Consider the following 19,486-nt stretch of genomic DNA (forward strand, 5'->3'; position numbering starts at 1 on the left):
TTGCTTATGTATGTAGATGTTCATTGTGTATTCACTCACTGTGGCTTGTGGCTTCTCTTCGCAATAGGAAAAATGAATTTAACAGTCTATTGTTTGCATTGTATATATCTATATGATATACATTATATGTAATTCGGATGCGGTACATTTGAAATGTACATACACGTGTTTAATAGCTACTATCTGAATGTTTCCTCCCCCAAAGAGTCCCTCATTTATTCTCCTCCCTTTACCCCAATATGATACTTCCTGTACAGTAACAATGGTATTGATTTCATTTTTGATGCATTCTTGATTGATTATTTGTTCTGGACAATGAGTGTTAATATCACTGGCCAACTATGACTCTGTAAGATGAACTGCATTAAGTGGTTACATTGTGCCATATTCTTTCAGAATGAAATTCAAATAAAAATTATATGAAATGTGTTTGACATTTTGGAGTTTTTGACTGTGGGGATGCAGAGGGTAAAAGAGAAATGCTTTCTACTTTTTCATTTTTTTTTTAAATTTTATTCATTTTTTTAATTTTGGAAATGTGAAAGGACACAAAGGAAAATGTTAACTCTGACTGAGGACTAAATAGAGAAGACTTACATTGTTTACAGCCAGGAGCTGCATGGAGAGTAAAAACCAGAGGGTATAAATTGAGGTACAAAAGAGCAGCAGGAGGAAAACAAACTAACAGTCACAGTTTGCACAAATGTACAGTCACTATTTCATGCAGCCTCCATATGGGACTAGCTTATGTTTATTGTTACTGGAAATAAAAGAAACAAAAATATCATAAAGCACAAAATGATCAGAGGAAAGAGTTATAATAACTTGAGCCACTTCAAAATTTGCAAATGCATGACTTTTTTTTTTGCTCAAATTAATTAAGCGAAGATGTTTAGAGCTTCACTTTTAGCAAACTGCTTCATTAAGTCAGGGCACGGACCAAAGGGTTTTCCAAATTAGAGTTACACTATGCAATTGTAAGACAAATCCTATCCAATTTGTTTTTTTCAGAAAATAATCCTAGAAATAACATCATTATGTGAGAACACTAGTAAACAAATATTCATTAGCTATTCGTACCGCATCGAGTATTTTATCTCCTATTGCAACATACAAGTTGTTTCTTATCAGGTGCTAGAAAGAAGAAAAAGTAAAACACGTCACTACAAGTCATATTTCCACTGGTTGTGTCAAAGTTCTAGGCTCCTACTGTCAACCTACAGGACATACAAAGAGGAACCATGTTGAAATAGGGCAGTGGACGTCTTTCTACCCTCTTCTTACTTCCTCCCTGGGACAAACAACCACATCAGTCCATTTGGGTGCGGTCTCGCTTCTTGCCGTCTTTCTTTTGCTTCTTTGCATCTGCAAGAACAGAAAAAGAGTGTTTACTTTCACAAATTCTCTGCCAGAGGTGGTGTCTTTGGAAATAAACAAATCCAATTGTCTGCATGAAGAGCACCCATGCTCTGCTTCAGATTGTGATAAGCAACCGTATGAGTTTTAATTAGTTTTTTTTAGGGGTTTTTTGCCAGAGCGCAGGTTTAGACCTGTGACACTGCAAGCAGTCCCTCCTCTGCTCTCTCCTGAGGATTGATTTGGTGGCCTGCTGTATGCTCCATGAATAACCACTTTATGATCTTCCCGCAACAGTGCATTGGCACCTGGCAGCCATAACAGAAGCCACAGTCAATGGCTTCCCTTTCTGCTCTGCAGCCCCTCCGCTCTGGTGAACGGGAAGAGAGCACAACCTGCAGCATTTTGGCTAGCGAGCCTCTGGCTAGCTGTTTGCTGGGCTGTCAATCTGCCGAGCTGTCTGTGCATGCCATGGTGTCCGTGTTTCAGTCTGTCTCTTTGGCTTTTTTTAATCTCATAACATACATACAACTGTGTGCGCAGTGCAGATATAGGTTACACACCTAAATGAACTTTTTTTAAATATATTTTTTGGTGAAATAAAATGACACCTTGCCAAATATTCCTTTTACATGGAAGGCATTTTGACATGTCACAGTTGGAAAAACACAGACGATGCTTTCACCTTCAGGGTCTTGATATTGAGCGATGTGTTTCAGCAACCACAAGTATCTGAGCTAAGTGTGGATTTGGGAGTTTTGATCAGATAACTGCAACAGATCTGGTGGTGTCACAGCCCTTATGACGTCCTTAAAAGTGCAGACATGTTTTTCCAGCTTTTTCACAGTCTGCTATACATTTCTTAACCAGGGCCGAGATCTGTCTTCACTATAGCCAGCAACTGTGACCGGAAGTTAAGGGACAAAAAACAGAAATAGAACAAACTATCTGTCACACTGTCTGACTGTTGAAAAGAGGCATCATTAATAATATTTGTATCACCTTTTATTTATATGACAAATCAAAATGTCAGCTGTGAAAAAGGCCTATTAAGAACATTTTTGAATACGTGTATGTATTTTGTACTCATCTTTTTCAAAAAAATATACAGTACATTTGTTTGTATTTCTTGGAAGCTTTGTACTCCTAACTGTAGGCTAAGCATTGCTTTCTAGCAGTCTTTTCAGTTTTCAACATGTTAGACACAGACAGAGATGTAAGCCTGGCTAATCCACACCCTGTTTTTTGAGACCACATATCTAATCCAAAGCATGTTCCTACTGCACTTACACCTTCTAATTTCAGATACTCCCACTAGTTTCCTGGCACCACTGCTTTATACAAATGGAAGACGAGTCAAAATGTTAAATAATACCTTCAGTGTGTTTCTGTTTCAGAGATAAAACTCTCATACATACAAGTCAAATAAAATATGACGATTTGATTAAATTGTCCAATAAATCCAATAAGAGGACAGTAATATATGGGAACAAGGCATCATGCTGTATTTCAAAACAGATGATATATGAGAGGACTGTCAATACTTAAATCCTGAATTAATATTTGTATGAATGGATTATCTTGAAAAGGACACCTCCACAACTCACAAATCCTCTAATGATATGCTGGCAGGCAGTTCTGGACGGCAACAAGGTATGAGCCTACGAGATCAATTGAGTTTCAACCTCTTAACATTCTCGATGTGCACTACGAGGAAATCTTCTTAAAAATCTGCTCTTGTCTCCTCACTTGCAAACTTCCACAGGTATTAACATTTTGACGTGCATTCCTCTCACCCATGCAAATACGAAAATTGCTCTTCTGCCCCATTTGTTTGCTTGTTTTCATTTGTTTGAATGTTTTCTCTCCTTTTCCCCCCCTATCTCTCTCTCTCTTGTTGTTTTTCTCAACATATCCTGCTCCCCAGGGAGAGAGATGGAGAAAAAGGATTTGCTCTCGCTCTGTTCTATCTGCTCCATATACGAGATGGGGACTCTCATACCAGGCTGGAGTACTTTCTGCTGCATTTGCACATTACATGGCACTGCTCACTCTCCTCTTTGACTTTGACACACACTCATAATCAAGCTGCTGCTGCCTCCTCCAACTCAAATCTGCCCTAAGCCAAAAACGCAGTAACTACATATTTGCTCAAAACTGATTTGAGAGCAAAATCTGACTTTTTGACATTTGTAAGTAATATTTACTCTATACAATTGAGGTACTTGTAGTATTTTGAATATAATTGTACTTTATACATCTACACAACTACATTTCTGAGCAAAATATTGTACTTTTTAATTCACTACATCTGAAATTGAAATCGTCTCATTACTTTGCAGCTTAAGGTTTTGCATATAAAACATGAACATCAGATATTTGTTATAGATTAAACTACCAAACAGTATAGTAAATTAAATTAGTTCCATCTGCCTTGGAACTAACATCAACTTTAATACACGATCAATAATCCTCATAATAAAAGAGGCCATTCTGCTACATATTGAGCACTTAAAATGACTGCCCTGCTGTGCTCCAGCTGCACAGATACTTATATTTTACTGCAGTTTGGTCTCTGTATTGTCATGTCCATTTTATTTATCGCCTAAAATTTATCTCAGAAGGCTTTATATTCCAACACTATCTCTTCTCTATCAATTCAGATTGTATTGTTGCCCTGGCTGAGCTACAGAATGTCCCATCCCAATCATTACATTCTCAGTTAATTTAAGTCATATATTATTTATGATAATTAATCAATTTAAATGATCAAGGGACATAAAGCTAAACATGTAGATACAATCCCACCTTGTTCTTGTGCATTCATTTAAGACAATCCAAAGACAGAGTGTGATATGTGCTTTTAGTTAAAGGAGGTCATCATGACATAGTGACTGATGGTCTGTCATTTATATATTGCTTGCCCAAAAAGGCATAAAATGAAGCTATTAAACCTTAACTGTCTGTTTCACAGTTTGGCTGGTCAGCCTCAAAACTCAAAACCTTCTTTTCTCAATTTCACACTTTCTGTAATTACTGCTCTCAGCCATCGTGGGGCAGAAATAGTGAGTTTAATTATATGAATAATAATAATACTAATAATACCATGTGTGACTCTGAATGTCTATTTAAGAAGTTAAGAATCAGAACGCCACATCTGTCCAGTGACAATGACGCACACGAAATTGCTCCAAACAAATTCAGGGATGCCAAATTTATCTTTACAAAGCCTTTTGTTTAACCTGAGATCAACTCTGGGATCCAAACACTCCCTCGTGCGCTACTCGCTCCTGTTGTGCTGAAGGAGATGGCGGGGACCTTGCGGTTTCTACAGGCATTCATAATGTTTCATTTGTGTCACTCTTTGTTCCCTCTTTCGCTCCACAGGGTCTGTGTTTCACCTGGGCGAAACAGCAAAGACACACAACTCTGAATCGCAGATCACTCCCAAGGTGCCTCTTAGCATTGTCTCCTACAGAATCTGCAAATGACAGATGCTACCTCCATCACAACAAGCTGCTTCAGTCAGGGGAAACCTATCTCCCAAACCCAAGGTGGCTGTTGAATTGCAGATTTGGCTGGGCAGATCTCTGCTCCCAGCCGGGGGTTAGATGGTCTCTCCTCCACCTTAGTCACTCCGTAGCCAAACATTTTCTTTTTCTTTTCTTTTTTTTCATAAGCCCTCTGATCCCGCTGCTGTGGACTGTATCTCTGCCATCCCCTGACACATACAGAAAAGCAAACACAATTCCCCTTCCTGTACACACTCATTGTGCACAGCACCCCCTCTTTCTTTTTCCCAGTAACCCCTCTGCTTTCCAGGGCTTATCTTCCAACTGGCAGACATGGGAAATCACACCTCACTCAGATAGCGGGTCCCTCTTCCCAACTGCCTCCCTTCATCTCGGCCACTGTCATCCTCGCTCTGCTTCTCTTTTGCCCTCAGCTCTCACACCTCTCAGGCTGTCACTCTGAATCCACGCATCTGGCCTTCATTAGAATTGATGCGTGCAGGTATACACAGCTCTGCTCACGTGCCTGCTAACCAAACACATTTCCACTCACATGCACATACACCAACCCGACATGAATATATTCATTTTCATTTACATTTATTAACATGAAAAGTTCATGATCTACATCAATATTGTTTCCAAGTACTTGCATAATAAAAGATGAGCAATGAAGTTTGAATTATGAAATGAAGGTGTATGTGGATGCAGTAATACATACTCAAAAGGTATTTTAAGTGGGATTTTTTTTCTTATTTGACCATGATTTTCTTCGATTATCAGGCTACACAGTAACAACAAGAAGGTGCTGATGATCAAATTCATCAGAGCCATCCACAACTTCCACCACCCATGTTTACCTCTGTTGGTTTGACAGAGGATGCAATTATTTGAGATATTTCTAATTCACTGTTTCAAATAAAAATGTAAGAAATTATTGATTTGTCTTAGCCACATTTTCATTATTATAATGTAAAAATATGAGCTTTGAATTGCAGCAATTGCTTATCATTAGAAATGTATCTATCATTTTTGTATTGGACTATGGACGTAGATATGATTTAAATGGTCAGAGAGAAAGAGATCCATTCATTTCTACATATTTAGTCAGTGGAGTCCTTTAATTCATATTAACTGAAAAACAGAGAGAGTCACAGATGGTGAATACAGTACAACGTAAGAAACCTCCTGCCACAGTGCATTAATGATGTGCTACCAAGTGAAGAAATTAAGCAGATCCCTCGTTTGAAATTCAAATAGACTTTGGCATAAAAGCTTAAGACAAACAGTGGAGCAGACAGACAGTGGGCAGCACCGCAGCTTCAGACCTCCTGTACTAAAAGACTGTTTCAGAAGTGCTCACGCTGTCTTATCATTGTTAACTGAGGCTTCACCCAACAGTGCTTGTTTGATCAAGTGACAGTAAGGTTAAGCAAACTCTGTGTGCAAACCTTGTGTGCACACATGTCATCTGCTGAGCGTGATAAGGGCATAGTTTATGACGTTTGGCAGCAATTCTGCACTCATTAAAATCCTGTTTGGACAATGGGACATTCACAGTGGGTCAATTACATCCGTGTTTACAAAATTAACAAACGGCATTGACTTACTTGGAATGAATCGAGGGCTTTCTTATCATCAGTTTTACACCAATCTCTCCAAGTAGTAATATATTCCACATGGGTCCACATGGTTATCTAATATTCCCACATATAAGTTTAAATCTTGTGTCAACTCAAGTTTTCAGATTTTTCAGAATGTGGGAAGTGAGGGCAGAAAAAGCTTTCTGACTTAAAGCTTTTGACACGACTGAAGAAAGCTAAAAGCATGTAATTGAATAGTGAGTTAACCTATTCACCTTTGCTTTAACACTTCCACGCACCGCTTCAACTCAGCACTTAAGTAGGTGGATTTCCATTTCCATCACACTGATGGCGAATTGAATATAAATGTGAATCACAGCCGACAGTGGCTGACATGCAATAATTTTAAAGGGTTTGCTGGATTTTGCAAGAATGCAATCAGTCTGAGCTGTACCAGGAGACAAGATAAATATCTACTGAAGTTAGTAATTATCAAAAAGAGGATAGAAGAAGTTCACTCCCTCATTCCCCTCGTTACATTTGTCCATACTAATTCATACTAATTGAATTAATATTCTTTCATTTCTAATTTTAACCTTCGTGAGATCAATGAATCGGCACAAAATACACATGATTGTCTAAAGGAAAATCAGCAGTCCAGATAAAGAAACAGAGTTCAAAGTTGTAAACTCCCCTTCAGCTATAATAAATTAAACAAACCAAATGTTTACAATGCTTTGACAGTGTAAGAACGTCCTGGAATTATTCTTATTGTAAGTTATGAGGGTGTTACTGTCTTGCTTTTGATCCAAACTGATATAATGTCATTAGGTTTATTATTTTTGGAATGTATATATTAACATTTGAAGCTTTTAAACTACTCCAAATATTACTATATCTAGGCTGTAGGTATTTCAACAGATCTGTCCAGTTTACTTAAGTCTGAAATGTGTACCAGTATAGACAATTTTAACACTATGACAGAATACTTGGCTTCTTTCTTTTGTGACCTGTTTTATTGGTGTTATTGAAAAATACAGAAAGTTCAGGAGAGCACTTTGATTTCATCAATTTCATTGTGCCATTGTGTGAGTGGCCTCTTCCCTCACTCTCTAAAAAGTGTGGCCACACTGAACAATGTCCTTAACTAATCAAGTAGCAATCCTGAACGTTCTTTACTATTAGTTCAATGTAATATTTCTAAAGGAGCAAGTACGTATTTAGCGGTCTGATTGAAGCTTTCTGTGATTAAGTTCCAGCATCTGTTTGAAATTCATTCAAGTGTGGTTGTTGCTCCTGAAACTGAACAGAAAACATCCTTTGACTGCAGACCCACATTTTTTAAGACACAGTGATTCATCAACTGGAAGCATGTCCCACTGTTGCTGACTGGCTCAGTGTGTCCAGCGGGAGTTACATTTTATCTAGTGATGATTTATCCCTCTCAGCTTACCTTGAAGCTTGGTCTTGGGGATTTTCCCACAGGGCTTGGTGGCTGTGACAGTGGTTGCACAGGTCGCGTCCATAAGCGCTCGCTTCAGCACTCCTGTCCTGTTCTTCTTGCCCGTCGCCAGATCGCACTCCCCCCAAGCCTGGAAGTCGTACTTGCATTCCCCTTTGACACAGAAAGAAATCAGATACTTAATTAGACCCTTTTGTTTGGTGAAGCAGCTCTGAGGAGGCATGTTATAGAAGCGATCGAGCAGAAAAACTCAGTAAAATGAAACACTGCAAGCCTCTATATTTTAAAAACAAGCAACCAATTGCAATCAGTCGATGAAACAAACCCCCTGAGCCTGAGAGGAATCGTGAGTCATGCATTGTGAATGGCTGTTTGATGAGCAGTTTTAATCTACTTGGCTATTATCTCCTTCTTATCAATAGAAACTGTCCAAGATCTACAGAGCGAGTTCTTCTAACACCTCATCATCAGACGCTCTTATTAATAAACATAAAGGATGCTTAAAGCTTTTTGCTAACAGGAACAGATGGTGCTTAATAGCTATGATCCTATATTTCTAACTATATATGATGACACCCACTAACAGATGAATGCAATCAAAAACAGGCTGGCTGCAGCTCAGCCTGGAAATAATGGACAGATATAATCTTGGCAGCCGAGTAGTAGAAGTACTTTTAGCAGCACTTTGAATAATTTTCACATATGTGCTTTCATTTGATATTACATTTAACCCATCTTAAACTTAAGTCCCAGAGGATGCCAGATTGCTCCAGAAAATGGCATCAGTAGCTATAGAGTTGTTATAGTGTGAGTGTGCATGTGTGTGAGTGTGTGTGTACAAGTTTGTTTGTGTCCTGCATGCCCATGTCTGTCATATCTCCCTCCATTATTTTGTTGCCACTCTAGCCGGGCTCCCTTGAGACTGTGACACTTATTCGTCAGCTTCCTCTCACACGAAAGCATCAGGCCCCCTGTCACTGCCTCTGAGATCCCAGGGTGCTCATCAGACGAGGGGAGAGAGGAGAGAAGGGGTGAGACGAGGAAAGATGGAGAGCAGAGAAAGGCAGTGACGGGGCCATTGTTGGAAGAATCCCACAGGGACTTCCTGAGCATCCAACTTTAAAACCCTGCGCCTCCATACCTACTGTATAATTTGTTTCTGAGAGAGAGCTTCCTTGCAGGCTCCTGGGAATTGAGCAGGAAGTTTTAAATGTTCTCTTTAAGATGTCACATACAAGCAGGCAAAAAATTGTGTGCAGGCATGCACAAATTCGTAATCATACATCCAAACAGAGTTCTGTATATCCGAATATGATTTCTTAATGGTTGAAAAAGATGTGTTACTTTGAAATGACAGGATTCCTTGCCTGCCCTTGTGTTAGAGGATTTCATGAAAAACTTTCTCCAGAGGACTGCAACACAGTTTGTGAAAATATGGGAAAGATAAGTATAATTTTCTGAGGTATTGAATTTTTCATAGTAAATATCATCATAGTATATTGTTCATAAATTATGCCGTTAAGTTTTTAGAATGACAATAATGGTAACAATGATGATGATGATGATGATGATGATGATGATGATGATGATGATGATGATGATGATGATGATGATGATGATGATGATGATGATAAGAGCAATTACAAGTATAATAAATAATAACACCTCCTTTGATGCAATTATAGCTTGGATAATCTTGGGTTTCACAGTTTTTTAACAACTAGCTTTAATATTGCTAAATAATATCCAATAAAAAGAAAATTAAAATATCCTAGGAAACTATCATTCTTAAAAAAAACAAAGTCATCTACATATTCATGAATTCTTTAAAGCTTCTATATGCTTGTATTTTATGCTTTTTATTTATGTTTGGGGGCAGATGCAAATTGTAATGGTTTGTGCATGTGCTATCATGTAAGTGTGTATGGCTGCAGTTTGGGGTTTAGCAGCAGAAATATAAAGAGCCACTCTTACAATTTAGTAAAACATAACTTTGTACTATGACTTGGGGACTGATTTAAAAAGAATGGCCAACATGAATGTAGCAGACACCAAGATATCCTGACTTTTAGTCCCTTGTATGGGTCAAGCCCCAGAATTGCTGGATCCTACATTCCCAGTAATGCAGCATGTTTGCATATTTTGTCAGCCCCTCTCCTCCAACTTTGATGTGTAAAAATGGTGAGGTGCCCCTTTAATAAGGGACTCACAGTGCCATGGAAAAAGTATTTCCTCGCAGATTCAAGTTATTCATTCCTACTCAGTGCTTTTCTGTTTCGGGTTTTATGTTTGTGCAGCCTTTGTACCACCACTGTTCAAGTATTTTATGGTCTATTGAATAGAAACCTGTTTGCTCTAGTGTTCGTTACCCACATCACCTGCCCCACAGAGAAGACTTTTCTTCTTTTTCGATCATGCTGCTGGCAACCCTCGTTCTAATCTTTTTGGGTTTGAATTTATTTTTAGACATGTTTTGCCAAATGGGATGTCAGATCTTCAAAGTTCATGATTTGTCTGATAATAGCACGTAAGCACAATACATGTTGATGCTTAGTGCTTAGCGCTGCTTAGTCTATTATTTTACTAACAAAATATTCTGAGTAGCACCTTATCTGAATACAGATACATGTGGCTGCCAGGCAGACATTGTGAGGTCTTTTCACACCAATTCTAATGCATTTTGTGGGCTGTGTGCACCAAATGCTACAGTATTTATCTTTTTAATTGCAGAAATACAACTGGCCCTGATTTTAACAGCACACCAGGATTTCCTTTTCTCTTTTCATTTACTTTAATCACTTTTTATTTCTTTTCTTTTTGTCTCCCCAAGTAACTTTACACAGTTTAAAGGCCAGTGGAATGCAACTTATTGCTACTTATCCCAAACTTTTAGCTGCTTTAATCTATATAGCCACTTAGCAGGACCATTATATCCTGCAGGGTGTTCATCACTGGTGTAAGGCTCATTACAGGCAGCTTGTATTGAATTTTCTCATGCCAAAATAAGGTTTCAGAAGACTTATGAAAGTGAGACCTCGTTTTTTTATTTGCAAACAGAAAAGAACTGAACAACAGATCCCACTTTATAGTCAGAGTTGCATATGCCAAAACACACTCCCGGTTACAGGTGTTTCCTGTTTTTAATCCACCAATCTAATTTACACGTCATCTCACTCTCACTTGTCATATTCCGCCCCCCAAAGTGTGTCTTAATTTCCTGCACTCTCACACCACACCCGTTTGAGAATATCTTTGCATGTACACTCTTTTTTTAACTTTCACCAGAATTGAAATTGACCTTACAATACCATACAGGCTACTTCCTGACAAGCCTTACTGGGGGAACAAAAGTCCCTCAGGCATGTCACTGCAAGACATTTCAGCACTGAAGGCTCCACAGTCTCCCAGTTGCCCAAAAAGCAAATGACAAAGCAGGATGATTATTCCTGTGTTTTTCTTGGCGATGTATCACATCCTCGCCAGACATTTCTGATGTACCTCTAACTAGCTGGCATACCCATACCTATTGTGAAAATGGGAATTGTTTGTGTGAATGGCAGGCCGCCATATATCAACAAGGCCAGAGGAATGGGAGCCTTGCATTTATACAGAAGGAGAAAAGTTCAGTTTGTGTTGCTGCAATTTCTTCTGGTTCACTGGTGGTAGTAGATTCTAAAATAAGTGATAATTTTCTTAGCTCTTCATTTCTGTATTGCTACACAGCAAAGTTTGAATCTTAGCACTTCTCCCTCACCTCCAAACTTCTTCTTCCAGTTGCAAGGGATCTTGCAGCGTTGGGTCTTGATGGTCTGTTTGCAGTCCGTGCCGGTGCGTGTTCCCTCCCTGGTGCCGAGTCCACAATCACCCTCATTGGCTACACACACACTCCACTGCCACTCTCCACAGTCCGACTTGCGCTCCTTCTTTCCTGTGGGACCAAACGGGCACTTTAACACCTGCTAACCTCTTGCCAATATAAATGAAGTTGGAAGCAGGTCAAAAGTTTGTTTCAAGGCAAGTCAGGTTTATAAGGAGTCAGAATTCAAGTAAGTAAAGTTACACAGCAATCAAGTCACGTATGAAGTTTACATTTTTGTGTCTTGAGTCAAGTTTTGTTATTTCTTCCAAGACTGCAAATAAAGTGTTAAGTTTAGTTTCATCCAAACAAATAAAAATGGCTATTAGCAGTGTTTATAGGAGCATCCATCCCCTCTTGATGTTATTTCAGGGTAAGTGCAATGAGTGTAAGTGTTTTTACTGATTTCCAAGACAAGGCAGTTTCATACTCAGAGGTAGATTTTAAGTGCTGTACAGAGATGTGAAAGCAACACAATTCAAAGTTAAACAACACCACTGGAAAAGACCAAAGTACAAGAGATACAATTTACAAAGAAATGAATATTTATAGAATAGAATAATATTAAAAAAATATATTTAAAAAATAGATTAAACATAACAATAAGACAATGTCTTCAATGCAAATGAACTATTTTTATTAAATTCAAATTAGGTAGAATGTTGTTTTCTTTTTCCCAAGTAGGATTTATATGACTGATTTTGCTGTTTTGCAAGATGTTGCTATTTGTTACTGCTAAATCCTCACAGGAGACACAATTACTTTAACCCCAAAGGCATTTGTTTTTTTCATTTTCACATATTTTTAGGAGTTCTGTCCAACTGAATGATTAGTTAACATTTTAACAGTGCAGACTTTCAGGAGTGATAGCTCTTCATGTTACTCCATTTAGGAAAAATCTATTTCATTTTTATGAGGTGAAATGAGCTTGTTGTGAAATGTAGTAATTTAATAAGTAATAGAGCAGCAGTAAGCCAAGGTGTCCTACTGGTGGTATTTTTCAGATGTCCACTAATAATATTTTAAACAAAATCAGAAAAACCTAATCAATTCCTATGGATTTGATTTAATAATGAACATCGTGGTGCTGCTGTTTAATATTAATATAGCACATGGGAATATAAATATGCAGAGATACATTCATTCTATGTACTCATCTATAGTAGAAGAATCTGTGCTGATGTTTGAAGAATTCACCTTGTTTCTCTGCTTTGCCTCCTTCAGCTGCCATCACCGTTAGCACCAGGAGTGCCATCACAGCCACCCGTGTCCACTGCTTCTGTCCATGCATTCTGAAAGAGAGACAAGACAGCTGTTAGAGGAGGATCGTACTCACTTGCCAGTCTGTGCAATTAACGAGTTGTTTAGAGATGTGTTTTTCAGCCTGTCTTGCCGACCTATATGTCGATTGATGATTTCCTGTGTTACGAAACACTTCATTTTGAGAACTCTTGACTTCTGAGAACTCACTGAAAAATGTGTCTGAACTTGACAACATTTAGCTGTTTGCTAGAACAGAAAGAGACGAGCAACATTGTCCTAAGAGACCAGAGAAATAGCCTGGGGAATTTCCATCTCTCATCTTTTGTCATTTCCACCGCATTGGATTGCAATATCAACATTTTGATGCTCTGTTCGGGCGCTATACCCTCAGAGACAGATGTGTTTGCTGTCAGTCTCGAAAATCGTGTCAAGGGTTGATTAAGTTGTCAAGTTACAAATTTGATTTGTCAAAACTCTTGTTTTTTCTTTCATCTTTACTTTGGATCAATGTCATGGAATTCTCTTTGTATTTTCTTGGTTTCCAGTGGGTTTTCAGTCATTTGGTTTTGCTTATTTATATTTGGGTTTTAGAAGATGTGTTCCTTGTGTCTTCCCTGGCCAATCAGCTCCCACCCTGCCCTTGTGTTATGCCACCTGTTCCCTGTTGTTTGATTAGTTTGGTTTGTATTTAAGTTATTTCTGTTCAATCTTTTTTCCAGTTTTGCCAAGTCTCATCAAGTTAGTCTAGTTTTGTTTTTGCCTGTTAAACTAAGGTAACATTTAATCAACACATGACATTGAGGCTGCATTGCTTGTCAAGGGTACTATCAATAAAGAAATGGGTCCTTCTGTTCCTTCCCTGATGGATGTCTCTTTGTGGCGCAAATGGGGCGTTGGCTAGTCTTCAAAGAAGCATTTGCTCTTTGATTTGCAAGGGACTGACACCCAGACTTGTGTTAATTATTGGTGTTGTGGTTAAGGAATTGATTTTAGGGATGTGAAGCAAGGTTTTCTGCTATTGTTCACCATAAAAGCTTCAGTGGTCATTTAATAGGCGTAAGAAATAGAAATGTTTGTAGAGCATTGAAAGTTTTATTGTGAATTAGATACAACTGATGTAGAAGTTGTTTTTAGGCAAGTAAATGATGGCTGCTCCCGTGCAATTCCTCACTTTGTGCTGCCAGAAGATGACAACAGGCTTACTGAACTCTTCAATAGCTGCTCAAGGAAATAATTACACTTGCTGAAGTAAAGTAAGAACAAAGCAAGACAAACTTTATTATATTGCCACTGTACAATATAAACTGGCATGGGAAAAATGTCCTTGGTCATCTGTCGCTACAGTATAATTCAATATTTGCACAGAGCTGCTGATTTTCCAGACGACAAATGTAGCTGTTTTAAACTCAAACTAGTACTCCTGATCAGAATCTGGATCAGCAGAAAGCCGTGACTGTCGCTATCACCAGTCTAACACTGCAATGAAATTATTGTAGAAAACCCTCTCTCTTCAGCATTCCTGCCATGTACTTGTCCTCATTTTTTTTCTTTTTTTTTTTGACTGAAATCCTGCGGCGGGCAGTGCTCTCCGAGAGGAAAGTCAGCATGAGACTGAAGCAATTACCAAGTGTCTGAGGCCAAAAACTCTCTTCTGTGCTCAAATTCCTGTAGAAAGGTTGAACCTGGCAAAGAAATAATATCCATTAGTCATTTTTAATTAATCATGAGCTGGCTCTGATGCCCTCATCCCATTGTGTAATGGACTTACGGTACATTCCCAACTTTTCATTTCACTCACTTAAGACGTCACATAAGTTAAGTCTCAGTCTGTTTAGAGGACAGCGAAAGCTTTTGAAATTCAAATCAGGTATTCAAACCTTGCGTTTAATTATTAGATGTCATTTTAATGCATTTTATCTAAGATTTAATGTCTCCCAGCACTTCTTTGAAACGTATAATGAGCCTTATGGCTGCAAGCATAGTCTGCCTGCCAAGAAAAGTCACCTGGATCCTTCACACAGTTAATTTTATTCTTTTCTGACTGTGACAGCTCACAGACAAACCCTGTTTTGATTAAATACTTCAGACTCTATCTCCTAGTTTTTTTTTTAATGTTTATTCATTTTAAAGGATTTCAACTATTCATCTCCATAACCCAAAAAAGGGGGAAAAAACTTCAAATAAGAACTGTAAGAAGTACACACAATGAGTTCTAAGAGTTTCAGAGAGAAACTCCAATGAAAGCTCCCAGATAAAGATCATTTCCCCCAAAAAAAGAGCATTGTCGCTTTTCATGAGATAAGAAAGCCTTTTCCTCAGTTACTCACACAGAGTGATGGGCTCTTGGCTGAGGACTTTGAATGAGCACTCCATAGAGTAGGTTAAAGAAAGAAAGAAGTCTCGGAATTAAACTGATTTCACAATTTCCTCTGTAGCCGGAGAATCCTGCAAGATGATAGGTTTCTCCTCCTCCAGAGGTCAATAAATTAAACAAGAAGTCTCTCACAAGCATGTAGCTCCAATTTCCGGAGCATGACAGCACCTTTAATGGATGACTGGGTGAATCGGAGCATTTGACTATCATTTGGCAGACATGTGTGCTGTCTGTGTAACGCTTTGATAAGAGGCAGTGGGTATTGCCAACTTAAAGGATGTCTACTTGTGCTTTTCTATAAATGCTCTCCCCCCTCTTTTTCTTCAACACACAGACAGTTAGACACACCTACAGCTCTACACTTCCTGATAGCTAGAAGGGGAGCGTTTCTTTTCTTCCAAGTCTCAGCCCCTGGCAACCTGACCACGACTCACTTATTGCCATGACTCTGAGCTCCTTAATTTGACTAACCAGCAGGGGTTTATCAGCTCAATTCACCACCACCCGTCGACTCACATCATTCTTCCTTGTAGCCAACAAAGAGGATGGTATTTCATGTTTCTTTTAGGGGTGATGCTAATTAATTCTGCAAAATGATTTATGTGTCCGGCTGCAGTTGATACCCAAGTAGCTGGACGTAAGAGAAAAGTCAGAAGAGAAGAGGCATCGATCATTTGTCGCCAGAATCTTAGTGTGGTATTTGATGCAGAATATTACTATAATTCCTCAAGGTTTGAAGGTGAAGTGAAACTCTTCGAATGAAAGAAAGCCATTTAATGCCTCAAAGAATAAGGTCACTGTAGTGTCATGTATAAAAGACAGTGGTTATTGTTAAATAAAGATGAGAGGTCAGGATCTGCAATTTTTGGGTCTTCAGTACAGCTCCAAGAAGCGTAAGCTCTTTGATAGACTAGACTTTTTTTCTGCACATGCATTGAAATATTAAATAGATAAGCACTTTCCGAGCATACCTCACAATCGAAAACTACTCTTTGTACAGTATAGTCACAATTTAAGTCCAGTTTTCAAGCCACAATAAAATAAACTATTTTTGTGCCCTTGTGCTAGTTGAGCAGCTTACCTCGCAACAACAGACTGTATGTGCAGACATTTGTGGCTGAAATTCACTGTAAATTCAAAAAACATGAGATTATGTTTCAGGCCATAGACAATGATTGGTTTAATGCCATCACTGCAGCACAAACAGACAGAAGAACAGAAAAAAAGAAGAGCACACGGTTCAATTTTTCCAAATGCAAGCAGCAACGCAAGAGCTGAGTGTTTTCTGATTGCATTTAAGTTAAACACCCATGTTCAAATTCCTTATTATCTCTGCCAGCAACCTCACACACTTACATGTACACAATGGATAAACACCTTTGTTGACGTGTTAGGGAGCTGTCGGTGGCTGGGATGTATGGTGCAAGTGAGAGAACTGCCACACAATGGACAGGAGTATGTGATAAGGTTAAGGAGCTACTGAAATGAGTGTGATGTCTGTTTTCTGTCTCTGATTGATGCAAGAATGATGCAGGGAGAGGTGGGAAAAATGTTGTATTATATATATATATATAATTTTTTCTATTGGTTGTAATTTCTTTGCTCTCCTTTCAGAAAATAATGTACCTTTTTATGTAAATTTCCAATAAACGCTGACAGACTTTACACAATTTCAGAAAATAATTCATATAACCATAGAGCCAAAGGCAACTCCTCCAAAAAGCAAAGGAGAGACAAAAAAGTCTTCAGAAGAGAGGAGAGCTCCACATATATTAAAGTTGGAGCCAAATGCAATCACATTAATCAACGGCTTGCAATTATGTTCAGTAAAGTAAAGTCTACAATTAACATATAATCCTGAAATCTAGTAAAGTTCCCCATTGAACTGTGTGGCAGGAACTGGAGAACAGTATGTTTGCAAACCTTCCACTGTGGGGGGGGAAGAACATTAGAAACATCCAGTGGTCAATGTGGCTCATGAGCCAGTGAGAATTAGTCCTATCAGACCCTCCATTTGCCCCATTGATCCAGACACAGTGGTGGGTTCCTGGTGAAGGGAGTGGAGGAGGAAAGCCAATACTGGCCACAAATCGATGGACCTTCAGTGACTCTTTGTGTGCTCCAGCAAATACACACACAAGACGATCCACCTCTTCTGAGTGAAGACAAACACCAGATGCAAAACACTCTCCATCTCTCTGCTCTCTCTCATTAGGACTGACGTAATCCCTGCTGAGAACATAAAGGAGAATCTATTTATACTATCAGATCCTTTGCTCGCATCTGATACAATGGCAGGAGATGATGGAGTCGACAGTGCAGGAATAGAGGACAGAGCAGTTTAATGAATCAATTATGAGGCCCAAGAAAACGGTAATCACTCAGGTTAGTAGCTGCACTGGCTGAGTGAAAAAGATTTTCACCATTATCATTCTGTGAAGAAGTGACTTTGGTTTCATTGATTTAAATTATTAACCTCTTAAAATCCACTTCTCTATCAGATAACTTATCTGAATACATATGGAGAGCATGTAATTAAGCAACAGCTCCTCTTTGGCTTGTTAGTGATGAAAACAAATATTATAATAGAACACATGTATGCTTTTAATATCACTTAGCTGCGTATGAATTATACATGTTTTTTTAATAAGTCTTTACCCCCGGAGGTAACAAATCAAAGAATGGAGTTTTACAAAGGCAAATCTACCCCAGCTCTCTTGACTTCGTAGTGCGCCTTTCACATGAGCGCTGCAGTGCATTAATGCACACTTTAAGGAATATAAAACTGAAAGAGAACATTAATTTAAAAAAAATCCCAAGAGGAAGGTTGTAAATCCACTTGCCAAATTTGGTTTACAGTTGGTGACAGATGCCATCTAGTTGCTGTAGTAATTATAACCCAGAGACGCAGTTCAGATTACGTCTATATAAGGTGACAAATTTCCATATTCAGAGGTGGCAAAAAGTTGATTTAGTTGGCTTAGATGGAGACCGCTGTTCATTTCCAACCGCGAGTCAGGACAGCTTTTGAAAAACTTAACTATGATTGTCATGGTGTTAACTGTTGCCTCGACAATGAAAGTTGCCTAGCTTTAAAGAAGTAGTGACTTTAAACCACACCATATTTCAAGTGATCATTTTAACCCAAACCACAACCTTTCCCTAACCCTAACCCACTGATTTTTGTGCCTAAACCTAAACAGACCATCATAAAACATCATTATTTTTTTAACAATGATTTGTAATGGTTTAGGAAAGCACAGGCAAATTATGTTGTCCTGCCAATTAATGCTGAAAAAGGCAACATATTAGAAAACACACCTATGAGTTGTTCTGAAGCACATGGTACAAACAATTTAATGTATGTGTTGTTTTAATTTGTAGGACTTGTTGTCACGTATCTGGTTATAGTAGAAACCTTAAGTCGTCTTTTTTTGGGTGGAAAAAACACAAATTATTATTCAAAGTAGAGTCTTTTAAATACATCTTAAAATATGTCTGAAGGGGAATTTTAAAATCTGGGGGCAACAATGGCCTCATTTCTTTATTTTCACTATAGTTGGAGCCCCCTAAAGGGCCTCTCTAGGCTCAGCTATTATGTTTGAGTATCAACATGAGCCTTTTCATATGGCACATCTTTAGTGATTTGTGAAATGGAAGATAAACCTGTGGGGATCCTGCACTGAGTCAGACTTACAACACATTACAATTCTAATTCACACAGCCTGTAACAGGGGAGGAAGCCTGATAGCGGGTCAGACAGCAGTGAACCGCCACACTCCACCTATCTCATCTGCAAAGTAAAAACAGGGATAGGAGCCAGCCATGTTTCATGACTAAAGGCGAACTGACTGAGACACTGAACAACAAGCCAGTGAGAACACCTCCCCATGTATACCTCCTGATATGCAGAAGCTTGTGGATGGCAAAGACAAAACATGCTGCAATAAGCATGTTTTAGTCTTGTGCAATAAGCTGTTTTTCCTAATTTCGCCCCCTAGCCTTTCCGTCTTTTGATAATCATTTTTAGTTTTGGAGGAGCATTTCACATGAGTTTGCAATCGGAAGGGGGAGATGAAA

At 38.6% G+C, this 19,486-nt stretch overlaps 1 protein-coding gene across 1 annotated transcript in view; it reads right to left on the reverse strand.

Moving 5' to 3' along the window:
• Positions 1 to 538: 538 nt before the first annotated feature.
• ptn (pleiotrophin) overlaps positions 539 to 19,486 on the reverse strand; it is a 40,595-nt gene continuing 21,647 nt past the window's right edge. The window contains exons 2-5 of the mRNA XM_062443877.1: positions 12,967 to 13,061; positions 11,668 to 11,841; positions 7,905 to 8,066; positions 539 to 1,365 (exon numbers count right to left, since the gene is read on the reverse strand). Of these exons, the coding sequence (XP_062299861.1) occupies positions 1,310 to 1,365; positions 7,905 to 8,066; positions 11,668 to 11,841; positions 12,967 to 13,060 (486 nt within the window). The 5' untranslated portion in view covers position 13,061 and the 3' untranslated portion in view covers positions 539 to 1,309. The remainder of the gene's footprint in view (positions 1,366 to 7,904; positions 8,067 to 11,667; positions 11,842 to 12,966; positions 13,062 to 19,486) is intronic.

Source organism: Scomber scombrus, chromosome 22 (genome assembly GCF_963691925.1).
Source record: "Scomber scombrus chromosome 22, fScoSco1.1, whole genome shotgun sequence".
Taxonomy (NCBI): domain Eukaryota; kingdom Metazoa; phylum Chordata; class Actinopteri; order Scombriformes; family Scombridae; genus Scomber; species Scomber scombrus.